We start from the raw sequence: 12,444 nt of genomic DNA, 5'->3' as shown, positions 1-12,444 counted from the left end.
AGGCCCACCAAACAAAAAAAAAAAAAAAAAAAAAAAAAAAAAAAAACGAAAAATAGAACTATCATACGACCCAGCAATCCCACTACTGGGCATATACCTGGAGAAAACCATAATTCAAGACAAGTCATGTACCACTATGTTCATTGCAGCTCTATTTACAATAGCCAGGACATGGAAGCAACCTAAGTGTCCATTGACAGATGAATGGATAAAGAAGATGTGGCACATATCTTCCATTGTATATATTCCATATATACAATGGAATATTACTCAGCCATAAAAAATTGAGTTATTTGTAGTGAAGTGGATGGACCTAGAGTCTGTCACACAGAGTGAAGTAAGTCAGAAAGAGAAAAACAAATACTGTATGCTAACACATATATATGGAATCTAAGAAAAAGAAAGAAAAAAGGTCATGAAGAACCTAGGGGCAAGACAGGAATAAAGACACAGACCTACTAGAGAATGGACTTGAGAATACGGGGGCGGGGGGGAGAGTAAGCTGGGACAAAGTGAGAGAGTGGCATTGACATATATACACTACCAAATGTAAAACAGCTAGCTAGTGGGAAGCAGCCGCATAGCACAGAGAGATCAGCTTGGTGCTTTGTGACCACCTAGAGGGGTGGGATAGGGAGGGTGGGAGGGAGGGAGATGCAAGAGGGAAGAGATATGGGGATATATGTATATGTATAGCTGATTCACTTTGTTATAAAGCAGAAACTAACACACCATTATAAAGCAATTTTATTCCAAGAAAGATATTAAAAAAAAATTTCCTTGTAGTCTATTATCTCTGTGTTATGGACTGAATTGCATCCCCCCAAATTCATATGTTGAAGCCCTAACCCCCAACATGACTATATTGGAGACAGGGTGTTTAGGGAGGTAATTAAGGTTAAATGAGGTCAGGTGGGTCATTAATCCCATAGGACTGCTGTTCTAATAAGAGGGAGAGACACCAGAGATATCTCTCTCTATGTCTGCCTCTTTCTGCCTCTCTGTCTCTCTCTGTCTCTCTCTCTCTTTGCAAGAGCACAGAGGAAAGGCCATGTAAGGTAAGGATACAGTGAGAAGGTGCAAGCCAGTAAGAGAAGCCTCACCGAAAACTATCTCTTCTGGTACCAGCCTCCAGAACTGACAGAAAATAAATGTCTGTTGTTTAAGCCACCTTGTCTGTGGTATCTTATTATGGCTGCCCTAGCAGACTAACGTACTCTGTGCAGGGACTAATCCAGTGTGTCCCATTGACCTGAACACAGCACAGGATGGGAGTGCCTGCAAAGCTCAGGTTAGGCAATGAAACAAAGACTATCAAGACTTCCATTCAAACATAACTCCTTTAGAAATGAGATAAAGCCAAACTCCAGTGCTTGTCATATTTGGAACATATAAGTGTAAAAAAGAAAAGTTCTGTTGGATTGGGATCCTACAGAATTTCCCTCTGCCTCTTTGTTTAGAGTAGTGGTACCAGGAGAAGTTTAGAAGAGATCTCTGAAATTTTAATGATTCTACTAAAATGTTTATATAATAAAAAGGTAATATTATTATTTTAAAAAATAATAATATGGTCCCTGACATCACTAACTCCTAAATAATCTTTATGTTTCCTTCTTCCATGAAAATCACTGAATAAAAATTCCATTAATATTTGTGGAGTGCCCACAGGGAAGCAATGCTCTATTGGGCACACTGAAAATAAGAGCACTTCAAACAAAACACTAAGAGAATATACTAAGACAATCTTCATTAGTCGGCACTCAATAAATATTCATTAAATGAATGGTTCACAGATAAGATAGGTATAGGTATACATAGGTAGGTGGATGGGTGAAGTCTTCTATGATGAAACTGAGTTTTAAACACTTTTTAAATGATGGAAAAAGAATGACTGATTAAATTAAGAAGGAAAACTATTCCTGGTAAAAGATGGAATTCTGAGTAAGAACCAGAAATCTGGGAAGGTAAAGAAGGTAAAGGAAATTTTAATCAAGTTTATGTGAAATGAGTGAAGAAAACTTGTTTTTGAGCAGTACGTATAAGGTATTAGAAATTAGACCAACTGGAGAACACTGTTAAAAAGCTTCTAAGGTCAAGATAAGAAGTCTGAACTTTGTCCACACAGCAGTGAGAGGCACAAAGAAGATACAGAGGATAAATATCTGGGAAGACATTCTTAGGAGAGAAGATACACAGAGATCCAAGGATCTAAGATGAGAAGGAAGAAATAACTGGCTTATTTCTCCACTGTTCCACTGTTCGTCTAAGATGGTTCTAAAATTACTTGTTAAGGAAAAATATGAAAGCTAATGCCATGAACCATTACAAAGGAGGCATAAGGGACTTCCCAAAGAAAGATACCTGTTTATTTTCATGGGATTTATCTTTTACCACAGGCCAACAATACTTTAAAAATTTTATAAGCAAAACAGCACAGAGACCTGGCATAGACAAATGACTTGGTGGTCACCCAGGTGTCATTATGACCAATAATGGTTATGAAACCATGAAAGCACAGGATATTTGCCATTGCCTCGATGTTCTATGAAAAGAAAAGAATAGAAAGGAGTGCTCACTTGTTTCTTGTAAAAGTGGGCATATAGGAATGGGGAAAAATAAACATTTTAGGATAGGTTACCAAGGTTGGAAGAGAAAAACTAAATAAAAATGAGGAATAAGAATAAAAACATAATCAACTAATGCATCCAAGTGCTGGGCTAAAGAAAATAAGAGAGACAACCTCCTAGCAAATGAAATCTAGTAAACACAGAAAACAAAATAATAAAATAAAAATGTGATAGAGAAGACTTTTCTAACGTAAGAGAATACTGTTCTGTGCTCAATTAAAAAAACTATGGAATAAAGTATTTTCTACAAAGTTAAAATTTTTATAATCAAGTAAATGGCATGAATATCTGCAATCAACGTTACTAATCATAACGTTCCTGAAATTCTGCCATATTAGCCAGATGCATATATGCAAATAGGATAATTGAAAAAAGAAGAAAAGTTATCATTATATACAAATGATGTGTCAGTATACTAAGAAAGGCCAAGAAAATCAAATTTATACCCATACTCACAGGCATACACTCACAGGCGCACGCAGGTGCACACACACACACACACACACACACACACACGCAGTGCAGAAAATGCAGAAATAAGCTACCACACATCAACTCTACACTAACCAACAATAAGAAAAGCACGAAACTACCAAGTAATAGTCCTGGGGAGAAAGATGCAGAGAAATCTTCAAAACCTTACTGAGGACACAGAAAAGGACCCAAATGAGTGAAAGACTACATTTCAAATTCATCATTTTTTCAAAACTTGATTGAGATGAATAAAATTTTACTGGAAGAATAAATATAGAAAAAGAATATAAATTTTAATGTTAGAATAATTAGAGAAAATTTACTGTGCTGGATGAAAAAATTAATAATGCTTTAAAAATGAAAATGTTATAGTATTAGACTAAAACTAATGGTGTGAGAAGGCAGAATTAGCAAAATTAAATAAATATGAAGTTGAAATGCCTTTAAGTTTATGGTAAAGGAAGTATCACCAACAATAATGGAGAGTTAAATTGTTCAGCAAAACATACAGAGAAAATTGGTTGTTTATTTAAGAAAAACACAGCAAAATAGAACAGATTAGTGTTTCTTAACTCAGGCTGCATACAAAAGTGAGCTGGGGAGTGTTTAAAAAGTAGGGATGCATGGCCCCTACTCTTGCTACTAAAGAGTTGCTATTTACAGACATAGGGAACAGACTTGTGGTTGTCAAGGGGGAAGGCTGGGGAGGGACGGATTGAGAGTTAGGGATTAGCAGATGCAAACAATTATATATAGAATGAATAAACAACAAGGTACTACTTTATAGCACAGGGAACTATATTGCTAATGGAAAAGAATTTTTAAAAAAGAGTTGGTGTACAGAACCACCAAACTGGAGCCTTAAAACAAAATACATATCAAAATAAAATTCAGATGGTTTAATTTTTACATGTAAATTTTAAATCAAGCAAAATTCTTTTAAATATATATAAATATTTAATTACTCTCACAATGAAAAGGTAATTTATATGCATATAAACAAAATGAAATTACAAAGGAAAAGACATGATATAACTATAGAAAATTAAAATTTCTATATGTCAAAAAACACCATTAACAAAGAGGGTACATGGAAATCTGTGAGTAATTAAGCAATGAACAAAAAAATGAATGGTTAATATTCTTAATATAGAAAAAAGCTTTTGCAAATTAAGAAGTAAATAATACTATGATAGAAAAATAAGAACAGAACATGACCTACTCATTAACAGAAGAAATAACACTGGTGCCAATAAACATATGTAAAAATACTGAAATTTTGCTGATAATCAAAGAAATGAAAATCATATTGAGATGCAATCCATCACTATACAACTGGCAAAGGCCTAAAAGAAAATCTGTCAGTGTTAATAAGGGTTCAATAAGAAGGACAGTTTCACATATGCTGTTGGCAGAGTTATAGCGACCAATACTGTGATGCAATGTAGAGCCTTAAAATGTTATTATTTTTTAACAAATTAGTCTTCATCTAATAATCAAGTCTAATTAAAGTCAGAACTATGCATAAAGCTGTATGTAAGAGGATATTCTCTAAATATACAGAGAAGTTTTTAAAAATCCATACAAAGAAATACACCAAAAGATTATTAAATGTTACCTTCCCAAGGATTGTATAATCACGTGAAATATGTAAGCTAAAACAAAAAAAAGAAGATGAAGAGCACCATGCCTATTTTTGTGTGTATGTCTCCAAGGTTTCCCGGTATATTTTTCTGTGTTAACATTACTCTTACACTGTAATTTATATTGAGCTATTTCACATCATACTTGACTTTCCATACATACACAGCTACCATCAAAATTCTTACCAATTTTTGTTTCTACCTGTTAATAGGCCTACTCAAAAACTAGAAAGAAGGGGGCTCAAAAACATTCTATTAAACAGAAGTTTGTTTTTTTAAAAAAGGCTTTGGGATTATATATGGATTCCAATTATCTGTAGCTGTCTCTGCTCTTCACTCATATTAATCATCAAGTGTGTAGAGAAACTGAACATTACTGAAAATCCTTTTCAAGATTTTTAAAGAAAATGACACTATTCAGACACTAAAAATTAAAGGTGCTTCCTTTTCTCCATTGTATATGTTTGCTTTCTTTGTCATAGATTAATTGCATGTGTGTGGGTTTAATTCTGGGCTCTCTATTCCATACCATTGATCTAAATGTCTTTTTCTGCCAGTACCATACTCTAATGATTACTATAGCTTTGTAATATAGTTTGAAGTCAGAGACCATGATACCTCCAGCTTTGTTCTTCTTTCACAAGACTGCTTTGGCTATTTGGGGTCTTTTGTGGTTCCATATACATATTAGCATTATGTGTTCTAGTTCTGTGAAAAATAACATGGGTGTTTTGACAGGGATTGCACAGAATCTGTAGATTTCTATGGGTAGTATGGACATTTAACAGTATTAATTCTTCCAATCCATGAACACAGTATTCCTTTCCATTTATTTGTGTTGTCTTCACTTTCTTTTATCAATGTCATATAGCTTCCAGAGTACAGGTCTTTCACCTCCTTGGTTAAATTTATTCTTAGGTATTTCATTCTTTTAGATGCAAAAGGATTGCAAATGGGATTTTTTTCTTAAAGTTCTCTTTCTGATAGTTTGTTATTAGGGTATAGAAATGCAACCGATTTCTGTACATTAATTTTGTATATTGCAACTTTATGAAATTCATTTATTAGTTCTAGTAGTTTTTCGTGGAGTTTTTAGAATTTTCTATATATACTATCAATCTCTTCAATAAGCACTGTTGTGGAAAGCGGACAGGTACATGTAAAAAAATGAAGCTAGACCATTTTCTCACACCATATATGAAAGTAAACTCAAAATGGATTAAAGACTTAAGTGTAAGGCCCGAAGCCATAAAACTCCTAGAAGAAAATACAAGCAGTATGCTTTTTGACATAGGTCTTAGCAATATTTTGGGGGATATATCTCCTCAGGCAAGGGCAACAAAAGCAAAAATATACAAATGGGACTACATCAAACTAAAAAGCTTTTGCACAGCAAAGGAAACCATCAATAAAATAAAAAGGCAACCTACCAAATGGGAGGAGATACTTGCAAACAATATGTCTGACAAGGAGTTAATATCAAAAAATATATAAAGAACTCACACAACTCAATATCAAAAAATCAAATAATCCAATTAAAAACTGGGCAGAGGACCTGAAAAGACATTTCTCCAAAGAACATATACGAAAGGCCAATGGGCACATGAAAAGATACTCAACATCACTAGTCATTAGGGAAATGCAAATTAAAACCACAATGAAACATTACTTCATACCTGTTACAATGACCATCATCAAAAAGACAAGAGATAACAAGTGCTGGTGTGGATGTGGAAAAAAGGGAACCCTCGTACACTGTTGGGGGGATGTAAAATGGTATTACCACTATGGAAAACAGTATACAAGATCCTTAAAAAATTAAAAATATAACTACCCCCTGATCCAACAATTCTACCTCTGGGAATAGATCCAAAGGAAACAAAAACACTAACTTGAAAAGATATCTGCACCCTCATTTTCATAGCAGCTTTATTTACAATAGCCAAGATATGGAAGCAACTTAAATGTCCACTGACACATGAATGGATAAAGAAGATATATATAAGAATATTACTCAGGCATAAAAAGAATGAAACCTTGCCACGTGCAACAGCATGGATAGACCAAGAAGGTATATGCTAAGTGAAATAGGCCAGACAGAGAAAGACAAATACTGTATGTTTTCACTTATATGCAGAGCCTAAAAAACAAAAGAAACAAATATAACAAAATAAAACAGAAAAATACTCACAGATACAGAGAACTAGTGATTGCCAGAGGGGAGGCGGTAGGGGGAATGGGAGACATATGTGAAGAAGGATTAAGGGGTACAAACTACTAGTATATAATAAATATGCCACAGGGTTGTAATGTACAGCACAGGGAATATAGTCAATAATATTGTAATAACTTTGTATGGTGCATAAAATGTAAAAATATTTAATCACTATACTGTTTACCTGAAACTAATACTGTAAGTCAACTATACTTCAATAAAAACAAATAAATAAAAGTGCTTCCTTAATTGTTAAAATATTATATATTACATTGCAAATGATCATGTATATGTGAACTGATCCTTTTTTAAGGAACTACATCACAATTTATTGAACAGGGCCCATTACAAGGATTTGAAACATATCCTCACTAATCTTAATGTACATATGAACTTATAGACCTTTTTAAAAAATTAAATATTCATTTAAACATACCCTTTACGATCATTGTACATTCTATTAATTCTGTCCCATTTTGCATTCAACTGAGTAAGCGTATCCCGGATCTGAATGGCTTCAGGTCCAGAAGCTTCGAGGATAACATCTGGTTGTTTTTCATGAATGATTGCAATCTGCTCTCCAAGTTTGTCCAGTTGGTCTTTGATAGTCTATGAATATATTGTCATACATTAACAAAATCCAGCAAAGAGATAAAAGAATGGAATCACAGGAGGTCAAAAATTTATATTGAATAAGTTACTTAAAAATAATGAGACATCATAATTGTTGCTAATCAAAACTGGAAACTTTAAAAAAAAATAATACCCTGTATTGGCCAAAGCATGAGGAATGTTACATAATATCCTAATGGTGAGAAAAAAATCCTCACAGATGTTCAAAGTGGCATTTGTACAGGACATATAAAAAGCTTCAGTAACATTCTGTAAAGGTAATGAAGTGTTTGAAGCTAGAAATTATTTATATTTTCAAATACCTAATAATACTAATTTAAATGACAGAAATGAGCTATCAAACCTATCAACTCTATCAGCAATTTTATTGACTTGACACATAAATGCAATCAAATTATATGAAAGTCTTGATATTATTTTTGTGAATTAACTGAAAATTTTCAGATCCCTAATTAACTTACAATCAACATGTCATTCCATACCCAACCACTAGCCAATCTTAAATCGTAGGTGGCAAGATAAATGTCAACATTTTACATCAAATGACAATCAAGTTTATGAGAAAGGAATATGGTTTGTGCACGTGTTTGGTTTTAAAAAGTCTCTGATGTTGCAAAGCATTAATAACTGTGTACGCTTAAAAATCCATATCTACTTTTAATAAATTAAAATTTTTGACAGTATTTCATTGGTGGATATAGGAAAAATTTATTTTTCATACATATTATTAATTCCTTGGCACAAATGTAAAAAGTTATGGATAATCTAAGTAGGCACAATGACAAATTCCTTGCTTTATTTCTACATCAACTGCAGCTATTCAAATGCAGTGCCTGGATATTTACCTTCAGAGAATCTTCCTGAAAAGAGAAGTCTTCATAGACAACAGAGCTTAGTTCTGGAGTATTAAGTGATAATTCAACATCATCCGTGGAAAGTAAAACTTTGTTAATTTCAACCAGATAATCTGTGGGGAGAGGTGGTGAGCTAATTCCAGAAGCAAGCTGACCTGTTCTCTGTTGAATAGGGATTCCCTGTAAAGACATGAATAATAATAACACACGTCTTTTAAATTATTCCCACAATGAATCGTAGCAAATTGAAAACACAAAAAAACAAAGAAAAAAATACTATTTTGTGGAGAAATTCAATACCATGAGCAAAAATTTTAAAACTTGTTTTAATTTTTAAAAATTTGCCCTGCACTGCTATAGAAATCATTAACAATCTCTATTTTAATTTTCATCTGTAGCCTGTTGTTAAGAGGCTTAAATAAGCTGTTAATGTTTGAAAGGTTTTTTTAAGACTTAAGCCACCTAACTCATTTAGCAAACAGGAAAACATAACGACTCCTTTCCTAAGTTACTAAAGAAATGAGAATATGCTGCAAATCATAAAATTCTGTATGAAATTAAAATTTTAATACCATTATTATTACACCTTTTTTTAAAAAAAAATCTCACAATTAGATTAAACACTTCTGGGCCTCACTGGTGAAAAAGTAAATAAGTGAAACATGTATTTGTAACGCAACATAACAAATGCAGTAGGGGGTTTAATTAAAATAATATCCAGGCAATTCAGTATATAATCTTAACCTCTGAGAACAATATTACAAAACATGAATATCCTACATAAGATGATAGATTCTACCATGCTAAATTCAGGCAGATTCTAAACTGAGTGGATAACTTATTTACCCTAGCATAGTATCTCCTGTATCCTCTAATCAGAGCTTTCTAAACAATAAAGTGCTCTCTGGGATAGGCCACTCATCCCTAGGTTCACGTCCTTTATGCCTTGATGGCTACCATTTAATAATTGCTGCCTACTGCTTGCAAATGGCCAAAGTACATCCACTCATGAATTAAGTGGATTTCCTTGACACTTTCACCATATTCCTATACTGAACTTTTGAAAAATGATATTCCTCTGTAAACTCAGATGACAGTGAAAATGATCATAAGTACATGTTCACTGAGTTAGTGATCCTGAAAATGGTTACAATTCCTAAATGAAACCAATACCCAAGATTAACAACACTGAGTGAATAATATGTTTTTGAATCTCGAGGTTTGCATTTCTTTGTCTCCTAGAATTTGATAAACTATGACTTTCACCAAATGATGGGCAGTCCTGGATAGCCAGGTGAGAAGCAAGCCTATTGATTTCCTGACTTTATCCCCAGGCTTGTTTATACTTGACACTAATAATAATTTTATTATCCTAATGCCACACATTCAAATTTTAGTCAGAAAACATTTCTAGGTATTTAACTATACATCTAAGAAGGCAAACTATACGCTATATTTTAAGCAAATATAAAAGAATGCTGAAATAAATAATGTGTTCACCCAGAAACCAGTTTTAATAAAAAGATATAAAGTATTTCTTAATAAAAAATTTTTTTTATTTTTTCAGATTTTAATTTTAAATAGCCCAATTTTTTGGGAGATCACAAAGGGAAGCTCAATTGTTCCTCTTCTTAACTTTAGGGAAAAAGAAAAAGACACAAAGAAAGCATTTACAGGTTGAGAATTCATGTCAAAGGAGTAAAAAAACTGGGATCCGTTCTCCTATTCGGCTTTCTCATCTATCAGCTAGGGTCTTGCTCAGACAGTCTCTGTTTTTCCAAGACCAAAAAGGACTCTAGGCCTCCAGCTATTTGTTATGTGCTTGTAGGACATTCAACTTTATAGTACTTTCCTCATTAGCATCACTAAACATCATACACCAGGTTGTTGTTTTTTTTAATCTGCTCTGCCTGCTTACTGGTAAGAGTCACTCCTATACCATAACAACCACTACAAGGCCAGGAATTTTGTGCCGCTTCTTCAGTTACAGAGTGTCATTCTGCAAGGTCACATGTATCTGAGTCTTTAGGGTGAACTGGGGAGGTCAGTAGGTATCGTAAGTAGAAAGTCCCAGTGTTTTTCTTTTAAAAATCACGTTCATTAATACTGTATTTTTCTATTAATACTATACACATAATCTAGGCTTCCTGAGCCTCCATACTCTTGCTGAAGCAGCAAGTCCATTCAAGATTCAAATATGTGCTTTCTAGATTCCCAAAATAGATTTTATCCCAGACAGTGATCAATCAAAATGCCCTAGGAGAAAAAAAAAAAAGGTCCTCAAGATCTGACCGAGACTTTACTTCTGGATAATTTTATTTTTAAAGAATTTAGCTAGGACACAAAGATACAGATATACTACAAGGTAGCATTAAATGTTACATGATGCACCTCATGTTATACAGCAACCTAAATTCCAGGTAGATTAAAAAATTGATTTTAAATGACACTTTACAAAAATGTTCTAAGTTTTGTTTTCATCAAACCATAGGGAAAACTTGGTACAAAACTGAGTTGAACATCGCCAACTCTCTGGAGGATGAGGACTTTTTAAGAAAATCACAAAGGAAAACCCTAGCCATTTGTGGCTAAACAAAAATTTTAAATGGCTGTATATTAAAGGTAAAATAATTAGAAGATAAAAATCAATAAGATGATACTTTTTATAGCAAATATGATGAGGTTAATATCTTTATTTATGAAGAGCTTGTGCATATTTTAAAACAGTAATACCCTAGTAAACAAATGAGAAAGGGTCATTCAATATATATTTCAAATAAGAAAGAGTCCTTTTTTTAGTTTAAATAAATTCATAATTTTTAAAAAGCCACCTATATCACTTTGTAGGAGAAACCATGTGAAAGGCAGTCAATGAAAAGGAAAATGATATGCATGAGCCCCTCTGTACCCTCAGGGGAGGCTCTGGAGGTACTTGACCTGAGGAACTATTTACATCAGCGGTCCACAACCCTTCTGGCACCAGGGACCAGTTTCATGGAAGACAATTCTTCCACGGAATCGGGGGTGGGGGGGGATGGCTCAGGCGGTAACGCGAGTGATGGGGAGCGATGGGGAGCGGCAAATGAAGCTTCGCTCACTCGCCTCCCGCTCACCTCCTGCAGTGCGGCCCGGTTCCTAACAGGCCAAGGACCACTACAGGTCTGCAGCCTGGAGGTTGGGGTCCCCTGATTTACATGATAAATATAGGACTGAAGAGAAGGAGGCATTGAGGATGGATGTGACTTTGACTGAAACAAATTTAACGTCCCTGCCCTAACATAAACTAGGGACTTTATGATGTGTCAATGTAGGCTCATCAGTTGTAACAAATATATCTCTCTGGTGCAGGACACTGACATCATGGAGGAGGCTATGTGTGTATTGAGGGTGAGGGGACAAGGGGTATGTGGGAACTCTTTGCTGTGAACCTAAAGCTGCTCTAAAAAATAAAGTCTGTTTTTAAAGAACAAAAACAAAAGCAAACAAGAAATTTCATGTTCCTTCTCAATAGTCTTTGGTTACCCACTGCCTGTCACCACCTTCCATTTTCTCTCTCTTCCCAATCTCCACCATTTCTCCTCTCTCACTCCTTTTCTCATTTCCAACCTGAATTCATAAGGAGGTTAATCCAAATGAAAACTAACTGAGGGGCTTGTGAAAGAATTTTTTCAGCTAAAAACCTTCTCATGCTTTTTGTCAGTGCACACACCACCCAATCCTTCCTATGCCCTTCCCCATCTCCTCCCGTCCACATAAATTTTCTCAAATCATTCAACAGGGATAAAATATTGCTCATAGCATGCAGTAGCTCATTGCTCACCTAAAAGAGAAGAAAAGAAAGGAAAGGGAAGGGAAGAGAAGGGAAGGGAAGGGAAGGGAAGAGTGGGAAGGGAAGGGAGGGGAAGGGAGGGGAAGGGAGGGGAGGGGAGGGGAGGGGAGGGGAGGGGAAGCGAAGCTTCCTGCTGCAGCTACTCCTGTTGGGGCCCCTTCCCTCCTTT

The 12,444-nt window shown here is 34.6% G+C and overlaps 1 protein-coding gene across 1 annotated transcript in view; it reads right to left on the bottom strand.

Annotated features, from left to right (window-relative positions):
- UTRN (utrophin) overlaps positions 1–12,444 on the bottom strand; it is a 503,258-nt gene that overhangs the window by 284,765 nt on the left and 206,049 nt on the right. The window contains 2 exon segments of the mRNA XM_007450323.1: positions 7,396–7,568; positions 8,438–8,626. Coding sequence (XP_007450385.1) covers positions 7,396–7,568; positions 8,438–8,626 — 362 coding nt within the window.

This window comes from Lipotes vexillifer, unplaced genomic scaffold, assembly GCF_000442215.2.
Source record: "Lipotes vexillifer unplaced genomic scaffold, Lipotes_vexillifer_v1.1 scaffold112, whole genome shotgun sequence".
Lineage (NCBI taxonomy): Eukaryota > Metazoa > Chordata > Mammalia > Artiodactyla > Lipotidae > Lipotes > Lipotes vexillifer.
The sequence above is the reverse complement of the archived record's forward strand: the minus strand, read 5'-3'. Positions and strand labels throughout refer to the sequence as shown.